The sequence below is a fragment of the Bos taurus genome, chromosome 9 (assembly GCF_002263795.3).
Source record: "Bos taurus isolate L1 Dominette 01449 registration number 42190680 breed Hereford chromosome 9, ARS-UCD2.0, whole genome shotgun sequence".
In the NCBI taxonomy this organism is placed as follows: Eukaryota; Metazoa; Chordata; class Mammalia; order Artiodactyla; family Bovidae; genus Bos; species Bos taurus.
The window spans coordinates 76,252,519-76,276,007 of record NC_037336.1 but is presented as its reverse complement, the minus strand read 5'-3'; the positions used below and the strand labels follow the sequence as shown (position 1 = coordinate 76,276,007).

The 23,489-nt window shown below is 40.1% G+C and overlaps 1 protein-coding gene across 5 annotated transcripts in view; it reads left to right on the top strand.

Moving 5' to 3' along the window:
* NHSL1 (NHS like 1) overlaps nucleotides 1-23,489 on the top strand; it is a 160,259-nt gene that overhangs the window by 89,672 nt on the left and 47,098 nt on the right. For 3 of the 5 annotated variants that reach the window (XM_005210990.5, XM_005210988.5, XM_024996597.2), the window contains exon 2: nucleotides 4,947-5,099. In XM_005210990.5, coding sequence (XP_005211047.1) covers nucleotides 4,947-5,099 — 153 coding nt within the window. Of the gene's footprint in view, nucleotides 1-1,451; nucleotides 1,510-3,216; nucleotides 3,712-4,946; nucleotides 5,100-23,489 lie in introns of those variants that run through there. The other 2 variants (NM_001191538.1, XM_059889688.1) reach the window with 2 other exon arrangements.

Sequence of the window (23,489 nt, the reverse complement as noted above, 5' to 3'; positions counted from 1 at the left end):
GATTTGAGGAGGAATCATTCCAAAGTTTTCCCTAGAGGGAGCCCCTTATATAAATTTTATTCTTTGACTAAAAGCTTTTGTTATAAACTAAATGTTTTGAATTAGTGGGTTATTACATTTTTCCATTCAGTTGTAAGTCTGGCCCAAAGCTATGAAATAAGAGGTTGTCTAACATGTTTCAAAAACTATTTTGCCATGAAGTGAAGTTGGGGAGAGCTTTGAGGTGCATTCTTTTCCTTTGTCCCCTATCATAATATTGTTTGATTTGTATTCTTTTCCTTTTTGTTCCTGTCTCTTTACCCCGAAGTGTATTTTTCTAGTGCCTGCTTGTACCACATTTCTGATTCTTCTCTGTTTATATTTACCCAGTTCTCTGTGGCCAATTGCACACGAGAAAAGAACTGCAACTTAGTATAGTACATTCACGTTGAAGAGAAAAACTCAGATAATTTTTGTTAGAAATTGTTCCTCTTCTCTCCCATTGGGGAGGTGTTTGGTGTGGAATTTTAAAAACCTGGTGCTTAGGCTAGGTTTTTAAAATTTAAAATACAGATTTAAATGATTAGGCTACTTTATCATCTGTTTTCTTCTTTGGAGTGGGAAAAGTTAAGAGTTTGGGGGCCGGGGGTGGTGAGAGTTGTGGCAGCTAGATGCAGACGAGATCACCCTTTGGAACAATGACAATGCTTTTCTCCGTCACTGGCAAGAAAAAAAAAAAAAAAAACTGGGTGAGAAGACTGGGTGTACTAATTTGCAACTAAAATACAACCAAGTCATCATTTACAGCTCCCTGGAGATTGTATTGTAAAGTTTTACTGCTTGCAATCCTTCCTTTAGCGTGGGAGGCAGAGCCTGGGGGCGTGGTTGGGGAAACAATAGTTTGGCTCTTTCTCCCCCCTGAATCGGTTCAAATGCCTGACTTAACTAGGGAGTCAAAGAATCAACAGACTTGCCGTAAGACTTGTCGGCTCCAGTAAAAAGATCTGGATGTTCTTAGTGGCCCAGTGAAAGTGGGGAACACCTTTGCTTCACCTTGACTTCCATAAAGGAAACTCTCTACTGTTTTTGTGGACTCCAGAGAGGAGGCACTTCAGATCAGTTGGAGAGGAAACTGACTCACTGAGCACCGAGGCAGAAAGACAGATGTGGCTCTCATGCAAATAAGAACCAAGATTGGCTTTCTCTTTCTGTATACGTTGTCACTGGTGACTCTCGGCCTTAAAGATTAGGTTTCAGTGGGAGCTTTTCAGGTTCAAGGACTGTTAATGGTTTGTAACTGCCTGACAATAAGTTCAACCTCAGAGTTACATCAGTCCAGGCAGATGTCTGAGGATTCGAGACCAGAGGGAAAAAGTTGGAATCTGGAGCAGAAGAATGCTGATTACCACCTGTTTGCTGGACTGAGCTTTTAAAGGATTCAAATTGTTTAATCCTACGTAGATGTCCTGGAAATGGTGGTCTTTATTAATACAAAGATCAAGTCTTTGATTAAACTTTTTAAGAAGAAAAGTAAGTAGTTTCTTTTCTCTGCACTATATGTGAGTAAGTGTGTGTGTTTTATGTACGACTTCATCCTTTTGAGTGATGAAATTAAGAGTGTAAAACAGCATAATTGGTGTTTGTTAAACTCCTTTCTATACCAAGTTCAAATACCTCAGACTTTTATAACTCTAGGGCAGAATTATGTGACTTTTTCTTTTTAAAAGCATGACTTACTTGTTTATGGTTGGGATTTTAGGTGAATTCACTTCTATTGGGATTCTCAAAAAAAAAAAATAATAATCCTTTGAAGAAGGGGGAAAAAAGCCCTTGTATTTACTTTATGTCTGCCTTGATGTACAGTGTATGATGTTTCAATTCTTTGGCTAAATACGAGGAGCCTCTGAGTGATGCATCACATATTTTTGGTGGGGATGATCCTCTGAAAGTCTCCTACACTCTGTTAGTTATTTAAGAGCTCAAGGACAGCCTCTGTCTAGACTGATCAGTCATTGTAAAGCACACAACTTCTGTGATGTGGCTTCATTATGTACTTACAGTTGGTTTCAATTTCTTTAAATCCAGATGCCTCTTCATTCTTTGGAAAGTATAAATTTTATTTATAAACAGTTTTGTTTTTACATAGTTGTTTATTTTATTTTAGTTTTGGGGCCATGGGTTTAAACTGGATAAATGTAGGTAGGAGCATTGGTAAGAGAAACTGGAGAAAGCAAATGAACAGCCCTCAGGGTTCATTTCTACAGCTCCCCTCATCATAGATTGTCTTTGGATGGACTGATTAAAATCTACCCTGGCAAGAGTGAGATACACCAGGGAGAGACAACTGTTCTTTCTTAGGAGCCAGTTGGTAGTCGCATGGTGGGGCTGAATGTGCAATTACACGGACACTATCACTTGGATTTGATTTGTAATTGGCGAGTAGGAAGAGTTTCCATTTTCATTGTTTTCCAACTATGAAGTATGATAATTCAGTCTTCGAAATCAATGGGCATCAGCACAAAACATTATAATTAACTGGCTACTCTTTGGAGGACACACAGCAAGCTCCATCCTGTGCAAGATTCTCAGATCATAACTAAGAACTAAGTCAGGGCTCTTTGGATTTTATAGATTACGACTGTAGTTCTATGTACCATGTAAAACATTTGTTCCACAGATATGTGAAATGCCAAGTGCCTAATTTACATGCTGCTGCTGCTGCTGCTAAGTCGCTTCAGTCGTGTCCGACTCTGTGCGACCCCATAGACGGCAGCCCACGAGGCTCACCCGTCCCTGAGATTCTCCAGGCAAGAACACTGGAGTGGGTTGACATTGCCTTCTCCAGTGCATGAAAGTGAAAGGTGAAAGCAAAGTCGCTGAGTCTTGTCCAACTCTTAGCGACTCCATGGACTGCGTGCAGCCCACCAGGCTCCTCCATCCATGGGATTTTCCAGGCAAGAGTACTGGAGTGGGGTGCCATTGCCTTCTCCGAATTTACATGCAGCTTTTAGTAAACATTAAAAGCAGAAAGTACACAGGACGTTTCTGTTTTTAACTTGATGTCTAGTTCTCAATGTTTATTTTTCCATTTGGCAGTTTGTAGGGAAAGTGGGATGATTTTTTTAAAAATTTGTCCAGTTTTATTGATGTATAATTGACATACAGTACTGTATCCACTTATGGTGTATAGCATAATAATTTGACTAGCAGACATCATGAAATGATTCTCACAGTAAGTGTAGTGAACATTCATAGTCTCATATAGATACAAAAGAAAAAGAAAATGTTTTCTTTGTGGTGAGAATTCTTAGGACATACTATCTTGTTGTTCAGTTGCTAAGTCATATCCGACTCTTTGTGACCTCATGGACTGCAGCACACCAGGCTCCTCTGTCCTTCACTATCCCTGGAGTTTGTTCACATTCTTATCCATTGAGTTGGTGATGCTAGCTAACCATCTCATCCTCTCTTAGCAACTTTTATATATAACCCAACAGTGTTAATTGTGTTCATAATGTTGTATATTACATACGTAGTACTAATTTATCTTATCACTGGAGAGAGTGGGATGATTTAGAAAGTGAATTATTTAAAGGTGGGCTTGTGGAATTCACTACCTGTAGTGAGTGCTGACCTCACTCTGGTCTGTGGGGTGACTCATGTTCCCAGAGGCACTGAGAAAGGCCAAGTTCCTCTTCATTGATGGTTCTAAAAGTCAGGGACTCCCTTCAGGTAATTGCACTAATCTTGCCACAACCATTCTTTTCATGAGTTATTTCATAAGCTGTGACTTTCCAAATATTAGCTCATTTGATCTGTATAATGGTTTTAATAGCTGTGCTGTTAGGTACATTGAGTTAATTTTAAACATGTTCACACAGAAAGGTTCAATAGTTCATGTGTGCCTGTTCATTTTATTTTATGAATCTACTTTATGGTCTCATTTCCAGGGACGTATTATGTTGTAGAAACGTGTATGCCCAGTGTATCCTCTGTGGCATAGGTCAGAGAGGGGAAGATTCCCCCCGACTCACAGTTGTCATATCTGCTGGTTTACAGGTGTTAGACTTGTCACCTTCAGTAAACACCTCAACACAGAGTCCTTCTCAAACTTCTCTGGTCTCTCCAATGCTGGCTTACAGCAACGGCTATATAAAAAATATTTTAAAAAATTGTTGTTGAATTTGTATGATGTTGTCAGTTTCATGTTGGGATCCATCGGTAGCCCTTTTTGGGTTGTGTTGTCAGGAAAAATCAAATAGACAAAGCAATCTTAAGCCCTAAAATGTAAAAGGAAAATTATCATAGAGATTTAACCTACCATTTCTTCCTCTGATGTCCTCAGTCTCTTTTGTGTTGGAAAAATTGAATTGAATTGGATTGTGTTGGGAAAAATCAATTGCATTGGAGTTTCTAAAAACATTTGAATATGAACATATTCCATGAAAGCAGGAAGTGCAGAGAAAAATTTTCAGCACGAATGGATTTCTAATTGAACTATGCTATTTAAATGTATTACATTGAATGTTTATGCTTAGTTTTTAAAATTTTAAATGAGTTTATAACAGTGGTGTTTTAAAATAATGCTTTAGAGGGGAAGGAATTGGTGCCAGGTTCTTAGTAGAAAAGTTGTTTTCTGTCTTGCAATCTAACATTTATAATGTAGTGACATAGTATAGTTGATGAATAGATTTTGTTATGATGGAGTGAAGCAGGAGGTCTTTATTGATTTTGTTAATCATTTTCTAACTTTGGAGTAAAAGGAGGGCCTAAAAAGATGGGAAGCAATTAACTAAACAAACACAAAACATAGTGGAAAGACCCCTGGGGTCTAAGATTGAATCTTATTCAGAATTTGTTCCATTTCTCCCTTGCTGGTCCTTACCTGTGAGTGTTTTAGGTACCCAGAACTCATCTTGATGTAACACAGTTACTTTAAAACCTGAATGTATTCTCTCTTTCTACAGCTGTTTCCAACCTAGATGAGGAGAGTCGATGGACGGTCCACTACACTGCTCCATGGCACCAGCAGGAGAATGTGTTCCTCCCCACCACAAGACCCCCCTGCGTGGAGGACCTGCACCGCCAAGCCAAGCTCAACCTCAAATCAGTACTGAGGGGTAAGATGAAACCCGCCAAGCTTGATGATCTTGCATTCTTGGCTGTTAGAAATGAAAACATAGATTCGGTTGCTATTTGTGAAAGACTACTTAAAATGAACTTATACTATGCTGTGTCTTTGTAAGTTATCATAAATACAGCTTAATACATGCTAAGTATGATCTGGTGTCTATAGAAAGCTGCCTATTTACAGATAGGCAAATGTATCCTCAAAGAGGCTTTTCTGGGTTAGAACCCTTTCAGTTCAGTTCAGTCGCTCAGTCGAGTCCGACTGTTTGCAACGCCATGAACTGCAGCATGCCAGGCCTCCCTGTCCATCACCAACTCCCGGAGTTTACCCAAGCTCATGTCCACTGAGTCGGTGATGCCATCCAACCATCTCATCCTCTGTTGTCCCTTTCTCCTCCTGCCGTCAACCTTTCCCAGCATCAGGGTCTTTTCAAATGAGTCAGCCCTTCGAATCAGGTGGCCGAAGTATTGGAGTTTCAGCTTCAACATCAGTCCTTCCAATGATCACCCGGGACTGATCTCCTTTAGGATGGACTGGTTGGAGCTCCTTGCAGTCCAAGGGACTCTCAAGAGTCTTCTTCAACACCACAGTTCAAAAGCATCAATTCTTCAGTGCTCAGCTTTCTTTATAGGCCAACTCTCACATCCATACATGACCACAGGAAAAACCATAGCCTTGACTAGATGGACCTTTGTTGACCAAGTAATGTCTCTGCTTTTTAATATGCTGTCTGGGTTGGTCAAAACTTTCCTTCTGAGGAGTAAGTGCCTTTTAATTTCATGGATGCAGTCACCATCTGCAGTGATTTTGGAGCCCAGAAAAATAAAGTCTGACACTGTTTCCACTGTTTCCCCATCTGTTTGCCATGAAGTGATGGGACCAGGTGCCATGGTCTTAGTTTTCTGAATGTTGAGCTTTAAGCCAACTTTTTCACTCTCCTCTTTCACTTTCATCAATAGGCTCTTTAGTTCTTCTTCACTTTCTGCCATAAGGGTGGTGTCATCTGCATATCTGAGGTTATTGATATTTCTCCCAGCAATCTTGATTCCAGCTTGTGCTTCCTCCAGCATTTCTTATGATGTACTCTGCATATAAGTTAAATAACCAGGGTGACAATATACAGCCTTGACGTGCTCCTTTTCCTATTTGGAACCAGTCCGTTGTTCCATGTCCAGTTCTAACTGTTGCTTCCTGACCTGCATGCAAATTTCTCAAGAGGCAGGTCAGGTGGTCTGGTATTCCCATCTCTTTCAGAATTTTCCACAGTTTATTGTGATCCACACAGTCAAAGGTTTTGGCATAGTCAATAAAGGAGAAATAGATGTTTTTCTAGAACTCTCTTGCTTTTTCAATGATCCAGCGGATGTTGGCAATTTGACGTCTGGTTCCCCTGCCTTGTCTAAAACCAGCTTGAACATCTGGAAGTTCACGGTTCACATATTGCTGAAGCCTGGCTTGGAGAATTTTGAGCATTACTTTACTAGCATGTGAGATGAGTGCAATCGTGTGGTAGTTTCAGCATTCTTTGGCATTGCCTTTCTTTGGGATTGGAATGAAAACTGACCTTTTCCAGTCCTGTAGTCACTGCTGAGTTTTCCAAATTTGCTGGCATACTGAGTGCAACCACCAGTACTCAAATAAACCCCTGCCGATATGGGAAATTTTGCCAAATTTTGCCACTGCTTTTTTAAGACCATAGTTTAAATATTCAGAGCAAATTGTTAAAGTTAGTACTTTGTAATGGTCTGTTCAGTTAATTCAAGTTGGGTGGAAAGGAGACCTAAATACATACTTTGAGGACATGCAGAGTGGTTTGATTTACCAGAATTTGGGCTCACCCCAGCAGTACTCCTTCTAGTCCAGGTGGGCAGAGTACACTGTGGCTGGTAGGAAATCCAAGAAGAGTAGACACTTGTATCTAGTTTAAAATTCTCATTTTTACCTCAACTTGGTGATGTTAAGAAAAGTGTATACACGGCAAAGAGGACAAAGTGATAAAGAGGGGAAGAAGAAGTGATTTTTAAAGAAGAAGTGATTTTTAAGATTCAGTTTTTCAGCCACTAAGTCATGTCTAAGTCTTTGCAACCCCATAGACTGTATGTAGCATGCCAGGCTCCTCTGTCCTTCACTGTCTCCCAGAGTTTGCTGAAATTCATGTCCATTGGATTGGTAATGCTGTCTGACCATCTCATTCTCTGTCACCCCCTTCTCCTTTTGCCTTCAATGTTTCCCAGCATCAGGGTCTTTTCCAATGAGTCAGCTCTTCGCATCAGGTGGCCAAAATATTGGAGCTTCAGCATCAGTCCTTACAATGAATAGTCAGGGTTGATTTCCTTTAGGATTGACTGGTTTGACCTCCATGTAGTCCGAGGGACGCTCAGGAGTCTTCTCCAACACCACAGTTTGAAAGTATCAATTCAGATTTAGAGACTTTCCCTTAAAACAAAGAACCAACATTCTTATTCTCCCGGATGCTGTTTCTACCAGTTTTCTCCTACCATGTGCTGTTTGGGGTCTAATTATACTAAAAATAATATTTGTTGCTTATGTGCAATTTAATTTAACTGGACATATCCTGTATTTATCTAATTGTGAAAGACTTATATCTGGAGAAATACTGTTACTGATTGAAGGAAACCCCAGCTTGAGGATCCCTCTTATTTTTGTTATAGTTTTCACTTATGTATCAGTCATTAATTAATTCTTTTATTAATGTGCTCTGATTATTAGCTAACAGTTAACACTCAACTGTATATGAAGTACTGTTCTAAACTATTGCACATTGTATCTCATTTAATCCTCACAGTAATCCTACTACAAACCATTACTGTGCCAAGTTTTACAGATGAAAACATGGAGACACAGAGTTTAGAAATGTGCTTGAGATCTCAGACTTAGCGATAGATCCAAGATTTAAACTTGGACCATCTCAGGCTGCAGAGCCCACATTCTTAACTGCTGCCTTTATCAACCATTTGTTGGAAATCTATTATTCTAGCAAAATGCAGAATACACCAGCAGGATCTCAGCTGTCGATAAATTTATACTTATATCTGGAGAACAAATCACAATGTGAAAAATACTTGAGAGGTGCCAAAAACTGCTGTATTGCAGTTAAAGAAAGCAGAACATCTCTGCTTAGAGAAAGAATAGCTGTCAGTAGAGTCACAATAGATGTGATATTCTGAACAGAACTGTACAAACATTTTTAATCATAGCCCTGTTTTTTCTTCCTTTTATCTTGTATAATGCTTTGATTATCTCATATGTATCTTACAGGTTTATGTATTTTATCATGTATCTTATAATGTTGGCATTGCACTGTCTAGAAAAGAGGACATTACTGGGCTCCATTTTACATTTAGCCTGAGTAACCCCTTATATGGGCTTCTCAAATGGGACTAGTGGTAAAGAACCTGCCTGCAGGAGATGCAAGTGATGCGGGTTCGATCCCCAGGTCAGGAAGATCTCCTGGAGGAGGGCATGGCAACCCACTCCAATATTCTTGCCTAGAGAATCCCATGGACAGAGGAGCCTGGCGGCCTACAGTCTATAGTGTCACAAAGAATCGAACACCACTGAAGCAACTCAGCACACAAGCCACATATTTAGTGACTACAAGCCTAGGTGAAAAGAATCATGTGCGTTGGGCTCTTCTGTGTGGCCTTAGAGATGTACTTTGGCTGTGTTGCCTTCATGATGTGCCTAAATCCAACCAGAATTTCTTCTCGATCCCTTCAGTTCCTAGTGATTTGTCTTTAGGAACTTTTGACAAAGTACTTCTTTACCTGGAGTTTACGTTCATACACCAAAAAATTAATAAGAATATTAAATGGCACAGTTCCCAGGACAAACCCCGGAGGCAGTGCCATTGTTAACATTTCTTTTGTTGCTCTGAAGACCAAGCCCTGCCTGGTCTGGCTTGTAGAAAATACCTTCAGGAAGGTATGTGTGAGTTTGAATATTCAGGCCCAGTGGTTTTTTGATCACTTTCCAGGAAATTGTGCTTCATGACCTCTTTCGTGTATTTTCAAGCACCTAATCAGAGCTTCTCTTTTCTGCCCTTAGGACACTGTATATCTATGTATAGATTTTTCTAACTTCATTTTCTTTTGAACTGTTTAGTAGATACCTATGAAATACCATCATCCACATTTTGCCGACACTTAGATTTTATTTTGAAAAGGTAAATTCTATAGTGATTGCTTAAGTGCCCTAAAGTGGTTCATCGAAGGGATCTACTATTAATAAGATTAATAAGTTTGGAAAATCCTTAGAGCCCAACTTTTAAAGTCTGGATTTAAATGAGCCTTAAGGGATTTTAGATAATTGATAACTTGAAGCACAGTGGTTGAGAGAGATGAAACGAGAAGGAATATCTGAGTGCTTTTGTTTCTCATTTATTTACTTTTAATCACATGTACTTTCACATACCACTTCCCCGACATCATGTTAGCAACCTGTAATAAACATAACATGAATGCAAAGTATTTGTTATATCATTATCAGTGAAGGTTAAAAAGAAAAAATCCAGTCCCTGAATATATGGTACTATTAAAGTATGATGTTATGTAAGATTATTAGTCTAAGATAACTTAACCTCAGCATTCTTTGATTAAAAATATAGAAAGGTAAGTCAGTATTCACAATGAGTAATCTGTTTTGTTCCTTCTATTCTTACTGTGACCTTGTTCACAGTTTTAAAAAAGGAGTACTATCCTTTGAGGGCTTCCCTGGTGGCTTAGTGGTAAAGAATCCACCTGCCAAGCAGGAGATGCAGGCTTGATCCCTAGGTCAGGAAGATCCTCTAGAGAAGGAAATGGCAACCCACTCCAGTATTTTTGCCTGGAGAATCCCATGTACAGAGGAAGCTGTTCATGGGATCACAAAGAGTCAGGCATGACTGAACGATTAAACAACAAGAAATTAATAAGTAAGTGTTGTAAATATTGGCTTATGTTAAAATAATGCGGAAATGCTTAATGGTCAGTAGACCAGTAGACCACAGGTTTACCGAAAATGTTTTTATGAAAAAGCTAAGCTTGCGTTAGTACCTAAAGGGTAGATGTAGATACTACTTGTGTATTTTAAGGATCAATTTTGTGCTGTGCCAAGAGTTTTTAAATGAATGGACAAAAGGTCATGGGTCCCCAGCTTTAAAGAGCTGAGGTGCTTGCCGTCTGGTGTCAAGACTGAAATGAACAAACAGTAGAGTAATGGAAACGTATGAAGTACACTGGGTATGTAGAGGAGAGTTCGATCCACCAGAAAAGCCTTGGGAGACCCCACTCTCCCATTCCCCCGTTGAAGAGAGGATGGGCTTTTATAGTGTCAAATGGCATGTGAAGTGCCTAGAGGAGGTAGCTTCCATTCTGGCCCAACTAATGCAGGCAGATCTTTTGTGTTTGTTCTTAGGGACCAATCTCTGGAGAATTTGATAGAATTTAGTGGCCATGCTCTTGGATCAAATGATTTTATATTTTAATTGATGTATTTAGTTACTGGAGACTTAGGTAGTGATTTATTGCTAACAATAACACAAAAATGTACCAAGATTTTAAGAGTATTTTGATATTAGGCCCAACTGGACATCTGGCTAGTTATGAATAATAAATTTTATTGAATAGTAAATTTTACTAAATTTTCAGAAGAATTCTACTCTTTACATCTCCATGGTTGTTTAAACCCTTCATAAACTTCATCAGAGTTAGCTGTGATAATGAATAACCTCTATCTAACTAAATGTTTAACTGGATAGTTTTAGCTTTTATTGAAAAGGCCACAATTCAGTGGGAAAGGGGGAATTGAGGGATGGGGTAGGCTTGCTTGGACTCAATGAAAGTTTTAGATTTTATGTCTTTATAACCTGTGAGCCTCATTTGGCAATTATACGATTATTAAAGGTTGTAATGAAAAAATGTTACTTCAAGCCCTCATCCCCTAAAAGCTCAACTTGGGAGAGAGATGAACATACTTTCTCAGTGTGCTTAGCAGGCAGTTTGGTTCCTGCATCTGTGTAACTCCTGCCTGAATTAGTTCACAGAGTGTCTGTTGTTGACATCAGAAATGTCTAGTCACAGCTCTCTTTCCTGAAAAACCACACGTTAGCAGGTCAGCATGCTCTGTGGCTCCAGAATTAGAAGTGTGAGCACAGGGAGGAATGTTGGATCTGGCTTGTGTTAATTCAGAGTCAGAAGGTTATATTTATTATATCTGGAGACATAGGAATTGAGGATATACATTGTGAAGAAATGACTACTTATACCAAGTAATTTAAAGCAATAGAATGTGCGTGCGTGTGTGTACAAACCAACCTGTTTGACATTAAATAGCGGTATACCTTTTTCAAAATTATGGACACAGTTTCTAAGTTGTTCTAGCCAGGTTTCTCTGACAGTTCCTGACACACAGACTTTATCTTTATCTGAAGGTCACTGCGTAACCTTTCATTGTCAGGAAGCCATCAACTAGTTCCATGTAGACTTGGACAAGTGAGTCTGTTCTGGGAAAGGCTGTGGGGGCCTCTCTGGATTTGATGAGGGGGCTTGATGGTGACATCTGTGTGCGTTGGGCACATGGGTCCATGGGTTTTGGCTGTAGAGTCCCCTCTTGGGATCCTGTGGCATTCTTCACAGGACTTCCTGGAAGACACGTGTCTAACCCTTGGTAATGTGAAGTGAAGTGAAAGCTGCTCAGTCATGTCTGATTCTCTGCAACCCATGGACTGTAGCCTGCCAGCCTCTTCTGTCCATGGAATTCTCCAGGCAGGAATACTGGAATGGGTTGCCATTTCTTTCTCCAGGGATCTTCCTGACCCAGGGATTGAACCTGGGTCTCCTGCATTGCAGGCAGATAGATTCTTTACCATCTGAGCCACTAAGGAATCCTATGGTGCTATTATTTTGGTCAAAAATAGAGCATGATCTGACTGCCAGAAACCTCTTGTTGTTCTTGCTTTCTAATAGGAAAAGGCCAGGTTTCATGAAAAGTACATGGATGATGTTTAGGTTCACGTCCTGCCTCTGTTGTATACTAGGAATATATTGTTTGAGTTTAATTTTGAGTGTGTCTCTTTAAGATTTTGAACTTGTTTTTTATCTATAAGATAAAGATCCCAATACCTATTTTCATGGGAATAAGACCAACTTATTTATAGTATCTCAAAGTACCTGTCCCTCAATGTGGAAGCAGAAGGTGTTTGTGGAGGAGTGTCTTTTATATAAGTGCAGTGGGATACAGATAGAACTTTCAGTCCTCTTTCCCAGATGCTGTCATGATTTAGCTGACACTCTCCCTCCCAGCCATTATACTCCAGAGATAGACACTGGGGAGGAGGGAGAGAGGAAGAGAACAAAAGACAGATATCATCAGATGACAGTGACGCTCACAGACACGTTCACTTCATCCACATGAGCAAGACGCCTTTTCCTCCACGCCCCATCAGTCTCTGAAAGATACCCAGGATGCTAGAGCAGAAGGCCCCTCCCTGGTCCTCTGGTTAATCCCCTCTGCATTTGAATCCCATTTCTTTTAGGGGTTTCCCTGATAGCTCAGTTGGTAAAGAATCCGCTGGCAATGCAGGACGCCCTGCTTCAATTCCTGGGTCAGGAAGATCCACTGGAGAAGGGATAGGCTACCCACTCCAGTATTCTTGGGTTTCCCTGTGGCTCAGCTGGTAAAGAATCTGCCTGCAATGTGGGAGACCTGGGTTCGATCCCTGGGTTGAGCAGATCCCTGGGAAAGGGAACTGCTACCCACTCCAGTATTCTTGCCTGGAGAATCCCATGGACTGTATAGTCTATGGGGTCACAAAGAGTCGGACATGACCCAGCGACTTTCACTTTATTTTGTATATGATAAACCAGGATTTATGGAAGTTAAGGGATTAATTGATAGCTACTTTACAGTTTATAGATAACTCTGCCAAGAACTCCAATCAGGTTTCTCACCCAGCCCATGCTGGCCTGTTTCGATCTCAGATCCCAAGGGCCTATCTCTGATGCTTCTTTAGCTGCCCTCAACTTCCGAAAAGGTCATTGGGACGGAGTTCACTTTGCAAATCAGAGCCTCAAGGCAGATTTAGTTTTTTCAGCCAATTAATTTAAGAAATGCAAAATAGACTAAAGTTGGTGACTTCCCTGTTGCACCTGCAAACTTCTCTTTACTCATTCTTGATTTCATTAAAATTCAAACATGTTTAAGGGAAATAAAGGAAGCTTCATCATTAGACATTGTATGTAATGAACATCAGTAATCATTGTTTCATCCTAATAGGCTTTGGTGCTTATTTTAGGGTTATAATAAGTCATTAGTACTTTAGAAGGAATGATGCTAAAGCTGAAACTTCAGTACTTTGGCCACCTCATGCAAAGAGTTGACTCATTGGAAAAGAATCTGATGCTGGGAGGGATTGGGCGCAGGAGGAGAAGGGGACAACAGAGGATGAGATGGCTGGATGGCATCACTGACTCGATGGATGTGAGTCTGAGTGAACTCCGGGAGTGGGTGATGGACAGGGAGGCCTGGCGTGCTGCAATTCATGGGGTCGCAAAGAGTCGGACACGACTGAGCGACTGAACTGAACTGAACTTAAAAAACATGGTAATAAGACTCAGGTTATAAAAGGGACAAAGGAAAGAAAGATAAGGGATTAGAAATACTAAATATACCAATGTTATAAGTAAGAAACATTAAATTACACTCACTCATATAGAATTTTAACTTCTTTTCTAGTTTAAACAAAAATAGGCATAGAGTGGAGAGCGTGGGGGTGGAGTGGCTCTCTATTGTGGGAAACACTGCACAGAAGTAGGATGTGCAATTGTCTCATCTTCCCTGAACCACAGCGGCCTTGCCATCTTTTGCTGTTATTACCTGTTCCGAAAAATGAGATAGGCAGCCAGAATTGTGATTCTAGTGCTGCCTATAGCCTGGAAGATGTTGGAAAATCGTATCCCATTTTTGTACTTGGCTTCTCCCTCAGGAAAAGAACTTTTTTTAATCTCTAAGTTCCCTTCTAAGCTCCAAAATTCTGATTGGCCTCTCAGTACTTAACTGCTTAAGGGTGATACATATGGGGTTTATTGACACAAAAGTAGAATTCACAGCTAAATGCAAGCCCTGAGTTGTCTAGAATCTAAGTTTGTGTCGACACAAAAACTGCTAAGTGCATCCAGCAAATGAGGTGCTGGGCTGGAAGCTGCAGCAGAGTCAGAGATGAATCGACATGGCTGCTTTCCTAGTTTACACCCAGTCAGAGGTAAGTGTATGAATAGCTCTCTGACAAGGTTGATAATGGTATCATTGAGCCCGCACCCTTGTCGCTGGGTGTTGTCTTTAAAACACAAATCTGATCATGCCTCTCACTAAAAATTCTTTACCAGCTTCCCACCTTTGGCAGAATAAAACATAACCTCTGTGGCACCTGAGAACCTTCCTGATCTTCCCTATTTGTCCAGCCTCACCTACCAGATGACCCTTTCTCCCCTGTGCTGCTGTGTTCCTCCTCCCAAAGTCTTCACTTTGTGCCTCACACATAAGGATAAAGTCCTTCCGTTGGAAAGCTGGCTTGTGTTGCCCTTTCTGTCTGTCCACACATGTCTCAATCCACTTCCTCTCCCTTCTGAACCACAACCGCTCACACCTGGCCAACTCCTGTTGCCCTTGTGAGGATCAGCTGGTGGCTGCCTGGGTTCCCATAGCACTTTCCTGGACTCCTCAGGGCAGACCCAGACATCCCTTCCCCACTTTTCCACACATGCCCACAGAACCTTACACCCCTCCGATCAACTGCTAGTAATTGTGTTCACATGTTTATCGCCCACCTGTCAGCAAGACCCTTGGGAGCAGGACCTTTTCTTGTCATTTGTGTGACCCCAGCGCTTGGTACTGTAAATACTGTTGTGTCTGTGGAGGTCCTGGAATAGTCATCTCAAACTCATGAGGAAGATCAGTCGTAGCTGGGGAACAACTGGTGAGAACGTGGGAGCGAGGAGACTGGAGACGAGAGATACAGAGAGAGCAGTGGTGAAGGTTGAGCCTGGGAGGCTCTTATTTTAGGGGCTTGGGAAGAAGTTGGGAAAAGAGTAACTGCAGAAGAAGACAGCAAATCAGGATGGGGCATTGGTCGTGGTCCTCAGGGACAGGCAGAGTTGGAAGAAAGGCTACTGAATTGGTCAGGAGGTGGCCATTGGTGACTGTCAAAAGAGTGGTTTCCAGGGGGTCTGTGGATTTAAGAAGCCAGGTGTCATGAGATAATTATTTTAATAAGCAGAAAAATAATAATATAAGTAAGTTTTTTAAAGAAATAAAATAAATGATGTTGCCAAGGCAAAGAGTATTTTGAGGTAGTCGCAGGCTAAAAGTAGTACTATTACTTGTTTTAAAAACTAGAGCCAGTTAAAACATGCTTTTAGACAAAAGAGCCCACAGGAGGACGAAAGGTTGCAAATATTATAAAGAGAGCATATTGTATTTTGTTTTATTATATTATATTATAAAGGGATCATATTCCCTCAGTAGTCAGAAGGCAGTGAACGGGCACAGGCAGAGGTCAGGTTTTGACTTCCAACTCCCAGACAGAAAACTGGAGAAAGCACGTTTTGAGATGGAGCAAAAAAACATTGACGTTATTTATTAGAGTCTTGATAGAAATGTGGCCCCCACTGTGTGGCCAGTTCCTTGGTGAGAAGGATGACTTCATTGGAGCTGACTGGTTCAGTGCTTGTGAATGTAATTAGTTTGACTTTTCAAAGCCAAATGGTAATGTTATTAAAGACTTTTTTTTTTTTTTTTTGTAATGTTTAGTATTTTATTGTACTTCCTTTGGGATTTTTGTCCTTAGGGAAAGTTGCGCAACATGATGAAACAATGGATTAAATTCCCTATTGAGAAAAATGAAGTGCAAGACAAAAATAAAAAATTAAGAGAATGGAATGATACACAAAGGAGTGGCTTAACTTCTCTTGTTGGATTCAGTGGCACACAAAATTTTTTATAATACTAACTCTGGGTATGGTAACCCTGAACGGGTAGTTAACCTGTGTGAGGGAAGTCAGATGCAAGAACAAAGGAAAAAGGAACAATCCGTGCTTTTTCAGTGGGTAAAGAGACCTGTCGCCTTTAATAGCAAGCAACACACAAAAGATAGAATAGCGAAGACAGTCATTTGAATGATCCAGGTCTTAACAAAGCACCATGGATGGTTTGAACAAAAGGCTTTTTGTTTTGTTTTTGTGTCCGTGGCCAGTCTGCTGTTTCAGCAATTCCAGTTTAATTCCTGATAAACTGAGTAACTTGAGCGGCTGCTATATTTTCGCCCAGTGCAGCATAAAAATGCTACTTTGAAGGTACTGTGGATAAGGTTTGTTATCATTCCCCATGCAACTGAAGTCCCTGGTGTTGGTTTAGACTCTTTGCAAGTTATTTGATATTGAGTAACCTTGGTGATGCTCCACGGCTGCCAGTGATAGGGCTTTTTCATTCTGAAGTGAAATGAGATCACCTCCAATTTGGTTGTGCTCTGGTGGCGCTCAACTAGGACTTGCACACACATACCCTCACATTTATCATGGGTACGAGAAAGCTTTCACCTTAATTTAAGTCAGATTTAGTTCTTCAAGTCTCCTTAAATGATTTTGGCTATATGAAGAAAAGTAATGTTAAAAGCCAGTTTTCTGCCATGGAAAATAACATTTGAGGAATAATTCTTTTCATGGTTTGCAGTGAAAAATAAAGCTAACAGTTTTATCCAGTGTGGTGAATTTTAATATTTAATCCCTAAGTGTTTAGGCATGGTTTTATTCCACTCTAATAGAAATTAACTATAGAGGGAGAATATCAATCAATATGACCTCTTTTTGCCCTTTTGCATAAATGACAGTGCCTATGGTGTTTAATATTAGTCATTGAAGGAGATACTTGTCCCAGGATATGGAGGGAGGAGACTCTTTTCAATGGCTTTTCAGTGTATTAGTCAGCAGATTCTTTTCCTGTGTGACTGTTGAGCTGGTGATACAATTAATGGTACGTGTTCTCATGGTACTCCACCTTCCAGGTCCTGACCACTTTATCTCCCCAAACACACTAAGTAGATTGAAATGAGAAGTCATTTGGAATTGTTCTAAAGTAAGTATTAGGTGTATGAATTCAGAAGTTTGCTTGACATTTCCCCCCTCCCTTGGTGGAACCCATTTACTTCAAAGGCAGCTTTTCCACCATCTCTTGTCTACCTTGTGAAAATATTAGTCACTCAGTCATATCTGACTCTGCGACCCCATGGACTGTAGCCTGCCAGGTTCTTCTGTCCATGGAGTTATCCAGGCAAGAATACTGGAGTGGGTAGCCCTTCCCTTCTCCAGAGGATCTTCCCATCCCAGGTATCGAACCCAGGTCTCCTGCATTGCAGGCAGTTTCTTTACTGTCTGAATCACACAGGAAGCCCTCTTTTCCACCTTACTCCTTCCCAGAACCTCTCTGGGAGCTTTCCTGTGACATCTGTTCTATCTGACCAGAAATCACAAGAGTTGCCCATGATGGAATAAGTATTGTGATGTTGGATTTGGTCAGTGTCTCTAAAGTTCTACTGGGACCAAATTTTCTTGGATAGATAACCCTAATAGAGCAGGGAGCATCATCTTCTCTACCTGCTCTTCCCTCATCCTCTTATTTACTGAACATATGTATAATAGGTGCCCCTCACCCATTAAATTCTGTGTTTATGCTGGCCTTAACCCATATGTATCAATTGTGCTTAATAAACATTGATGACATCTTTGGTGTACCAGATAGGCAGGTCAGATGCTTTGGGTAAATTAAGATAAAAAGTATGGCCAAAGATAAAATGCACCTGGGTGAGGGCTAGGGACAGCCCCCCTATCACATAATCACAGGGCCCTTTCAAGCACTGAAGGTTCATTCATTTAGTGAACTCTTGGCCACCTACAATGAGTAAATCGTGTGTGGCTTAGGCACCTTTAGGGCTTCCCTCATAGCTCAGTTGGTAAAGAATCCACCTGCAATGCAGGAGAGCCTTGTTTGATTCCTGGGTCAGGAAGATCAACTGGAGAAGGGATAGGCTACTCACTCCAGTATTCTAGGGCTTCCTTTGTGGCTCAGCTGGTAAAGAATCGCCTGCAATACAGGAGACCTGGGTTCAATCCCTAGGTTTGGAAGATGCCCTGGAGAAGGGAAAGGCTACCCACTCTAGTATTCTAGCCTAGAGAATTCCATGGACTGTACAGTGCACAGGGTCACAAAGAGTTGGACACGACTGAGTGACTTTCACTTAGACTTCTTTAGGAGGACATCGGCTTTTACTTTCAGGGCCTGGGAAGCCATTGGAGAAGTTTGAGCTCAGGAGTGACATAATGTGACCCATACTTTTGAAGTGGTTCAATTTGGTTCTGTGTTAAAAGTTCAAAGTAAAAGAATTGGAGTGACCCAGGACATTGGGTGGAGATGACCGCAGTAATCAAGGGAGAAGTGGAAGTGGCCTGAAAAGAAAGTAGATACCAGATAAAGCATTTCTTCTTCCACAGTGCTCTCTATACTCTATCAGCTAAATTCTTCTTCATCCTTCGTTCCCCATCTTCCTCTCTAGTTATTCCATTGGTGAGTGTGGATCATCATGGCAAAATAAAAGAAACACTTAAAATAAAATAAAAGAAACCCTCTTTTCCCCTTGGGCCTTTTACCTTTTCTCACCTGGAATAAGGAGGAAAATTCTGGTCTTCAGGAGCCTCACCTAGCACCTCCATCAAATGGAAGGCTTTTCCTTTTACTTTATACCTGCCCTAAATGGGTTCATGGATTTCACATCAAGAACCTTTCATTTTGGTTCTCCTTCTCTGTGGCTACTTACTTTCCTCTGAAACAGTTTTCTTGTAGTGTGGCTCCCAGACCAGCAGCAGGAATATCACCTAGGAATTGATTAGAAGTGTAAGTTCTCAGGCTCCAATGCAGACCTACTGAGTCAGACACTCAGGTCAGCCAAGTGGTTAACAAGCCCCCAGGGGATTCGGATGCGCCTTCATCGGGAGGACCCTGCTCCGTAAATTGTCATGTGAACTTGTTTAATCAGTCCACCAAATTGTAAACACCTTGAAAGTTGTACGCCTTTCAGTTTCACTAGCTCATTGTAAGCTAAGATTCAAACACACAGCTGTTCACTGCCAGAGTTTAAGATCTTGGCCACGACCATTCATCTCCCTGGCTGTTAGCAGAAGGTTACTTGAATGAATTGATTCATCTCCTTCCAGGAAGCTTCCTTTTCCTTGAAACGTGGGTGATTATTGGCATATTTTCTGATTGGCCATCTCTTTCTTACACGCAGTTAATAAATTATACTCTAGCACCTGGAGCATTTTGTTCATTGGAGCATTATGTCCAACGGTGCATCATGTCCATGCACCATTAAGACATGAAGAGAGGAGAGATTTTGGAACTTTTAGAGAGACTTGGGCTTAATCCTTAAAGCCATATATTTTCTCCTTTCATATTTTATGGTACTTTGGATGCAAAGTATCATTGACATGATAATTGATAAAGAAGGCATCTTATGGACTCAAACATGGATGTATTGGAAGATAAATTTGGATTTAATACTTCATATATAATAATATACTTTTATATCATTGTAAGTATTCCTGTATAACTATATACAAACAATTACTCTTAAGGGGAGAGGGAAGAAAAGAATGGATCATTAGTATAATAGTAAACCAAAAAGTTATATTTATTTGGAATCTATTATTTATAATTGCTCTCAAATTATCTAGGACAATATCCGTTGAAAGTATCTATATTAAATCCATGGTATCTTTAAGATTTAACATAGCTTTTCAGCTCACTTGATATGCTGCAAGTAACTGAGTAACTTAAAAAACTTTTGACCATTTATAGTCCCTTAATTATGTTGATTCTTAAAAACAATTTCAATAAATTAAAGTACAGCTAGCCGTTTTGAAGGGGGCTTAGCTGCTTTAAAGAAAAGAATTTATGGACAGTCCAAATGTAATTTTGGAAAATCCAGTGTACATGACTGGCAAGGTAGAATCTTAACTACAATATCAGTATGATTTCCTCTTCAGGATTGCCAGACGCAATAAATGTACTAGAAGGCAGATTCCTTCTACTTTGAAATGCATTTTGATTTTATTTTCAGAAAGAAAATAACTTCCCTAATGTTCACAGAGCATAATATTTGAGTGCAGTAAAATTTTTCCTATGTTGCTTTTTAAATGAAAGCTCAAACTAGAATCTTTAGCTGTGTAATACCTGATACAGCTGTTGGACTGGAATTGATTATTGATTTTCTTCTAAATATATGTTTGTAGTCATCCATGTTCTCAGCCCTCTGGTACCAGACAAAGATATAATATAAGAACTGGCTTTCAGCCCTGTCACTGATAATCTGATGGATAAATAACTGGGATAGAAGTTTGGAAACCTGGATCTACCAGAAATGTAAAACATTTGTGTCTCATAATCCATAAGACAGGTATAATATCTGCTTTCCTTCAGTTCACACAGAAATATTTTACACACAAATCAAATAATGATGGCCAAGGGCTTTCAGTTTAGAAAATAATGCATTTATTAAGTGTCAGGAGTAATGGCTTTAAAAATCAGTGATGTGAAAAAAAGAGTTGTTTAGACTGTGCTTCATCACGGGACATTCTCACTGAAGCAGTACATCGTGGCCATTATTTATAATTAACTTTGGAACTGGAGTCCTCCCAGTTGTTAATGACCTTGAATTATAGGAGGAGGATTATGAAAGATTTAATACTGTTAGAAAGAAACCACATTCAGATTTTAAAGTATGGTATGTCTAAAATGCTGTACTGTTGTGAAATACCAGCAGTGTGCTTTTGACCTGAATGTTTAGACACTTTCCTAGCAGTTCATACTCGTATATACCACCACTATCCATACAACCTGAAAAATGACAAAACAGCCTTTTTTAACTGGTCCTTCTGGCTTTTAATGCAGCAGTGCTTGTTTTCTGTTTCTTTTTTTTTTTTTAATTAAAATACAGTTAATTTATAGTATTGTATTAGTTTCAAGTGTACAGAAAAGTGATTAAATTATATTTTATAATTAAATTATATTTTTCAGATTCTTTTCCATTATAGATTATTACAAGATGTTGAATATAGTTCCCTTTGCTAAACAATAGGTCCTGTGGTTTACCTGTTTTATATATAGTAGTGCATATCTGTTAATCCCAAACTCCTAATTTATCTCTTGCATCTACCCCTGTTATCCCCTTTGGTAACCATAAGTTTGTTTCTATTTCTGTTTTGTAAATAAAAAAGTTTAAGTTATTTTTTTTTGAAGTAGAGTTGGTTTACAATTTTGTGTTAGTTTTGGTTGTACAGCAAAGTGATTCAGTTATATTTGTGTATGTTCTTATTATATATATATTTCAGATTCTTTTCTCACATATATGTAACAAAATATTGAGCATATACTAGGTCCTTATTGTTTATCTGTTTTATGTATATAGTAATGTATACATATAATTTCCAAATTCCTGATTTATCTCTTCCCCTCACCTTTCCCCTTGGTAACCATAAGTTTGTTTTCTATGTCTATGAATCTCTTTCTGGTTTTATAAATAAGTTCATTTGTATCATATTTTAAGATTCCATATATAAGTGATACACGTTATTTGTCTTTCTCTGACTTCAGTTCAGTCGCTCAGTCGTGTCTGACTCTTTGCAACTCCATGAAATGCAGCACGCCAGGCCTCCCTGTCCATCACCAACTCCCGCAGTTCACCCAAACCCATGTCCATTGAGTCGGTGATGCCATCCAACCATCTCATCCTCTGTCGTCCCCTTCTCCTCCTGCCCTCAATCTTTCCCAGCATCAGGGTCTTTTCCAATGAGTCAGCTCTTCACATCAGGTGGCCAAAGTATTGGAGTTTCAGCTTCAACATCAGTCCTTCCAGTGAACACCCAGGACTGATCTCCTTTAGGATGGACTGGTTGGATCTCCTTGCAATCCAAGGGACTTTCAAGAGTCTTCTGCAACACCGCAGTTCAAAAGCATCAATTCTTCAGTGCTCAGCTTTCTTTATAGTCCAATTCTCACACATTAGCCTTGACTAGACGAACCTTTGTTGGCAAAGTAATGTCTCTGCTTTTTAATATGCCATCTAGGTTGGTCATAACTTTCATTCCAAGGAGTAAGTGTCTTTTAATTTCATGGCTGCAATCACCATCTGCAGTGATTTTGGAGCCCAGAAAAATAAAGTCTGACACTGTTTCCATTGTTTGCCCATCTATTTGCCATGAAGTGATGGGACCAGATGCCATGATCTTAGTTTTCTGAATGTTGAGCTTTAAGCCAACTTTTTCACTCTCCTCTTTCACTTTCATCAAGAGGCTTTTTAGTTCCTCTTCACTCTCTGCCATAAGGGTTGTAAAATCTGCATATCTGAGGTTATTGATATTTCTCCCAGCAATCTTGATTCCAGCTGTGCTTCTCCAGCCCAGCGTTTCTCATGATGTACTCTGTATATAAGTTAAATAAGCAGGGTGATAATATACAGCCTTGACATACTCCTTTTCCTACTTGGAACCAGTCTGTTGTTCCATGTCCAGTTCTAACTGTTGCTTCCTGGCCTGCATACAGGTTTCTCAAGAGGCAGGTCAGGTGGTCTGGTATTCCCATCTCTTTCAGAATTTTCCACAGTTTATTGTGATCCACACAGTCAAAGGCTTTGGCATCGTCAGTAAAGCAGAAGTAGATGTTTTTCTGGAACTCTTTTGCTTTTTTGATGATCCAGCGGATGTTGGAAATTTGATGTCTGGTTCCTCTGCCTTGTCTAAAACCAGCTTGAACATCTGGAAGTTCGTAGTTCATGTATTGCTGAAGCCTGGCTTGGAGAATTTTAAGCATCACTTTACTAGCGTGTGAGATGAGTGCAATTGTGTGGTAGTTTGAGCATTCTTTAGCATTGCCTTTCTTTGGGATTAGAATGAAAACTGACCTTTTCCAGTCCTGTGGCCACTGCTGAGTTTTCCAAATTTAGGTTAATAATCTAAAGGTCCATCCATGTTGCTGCAAATAGCATTATTTCATTCTTTTTTTTCTGAGTAATATTCCATTGTGTATATATACCACATCTTCTTTATCCATCCATCTGTGGGTGGACATTTAGGTGCACGTGTGCACACACACAGAAGGTTGCAGTAAGTGGGGAAGGCTTTGTGAAGAAGGGGATTTGAAGTAAACCTCAAAAGATTTGGGGGAAGCTGCCATGAAGTAGTGCAGTGACTTGGGTTCCCTGTAAGCATGGCAGCTGCCACTGCCAGCCAGTAAACCCTGAATGCCATCAGCTCTAGGAGAGTTTGGGAACTGGTGATGG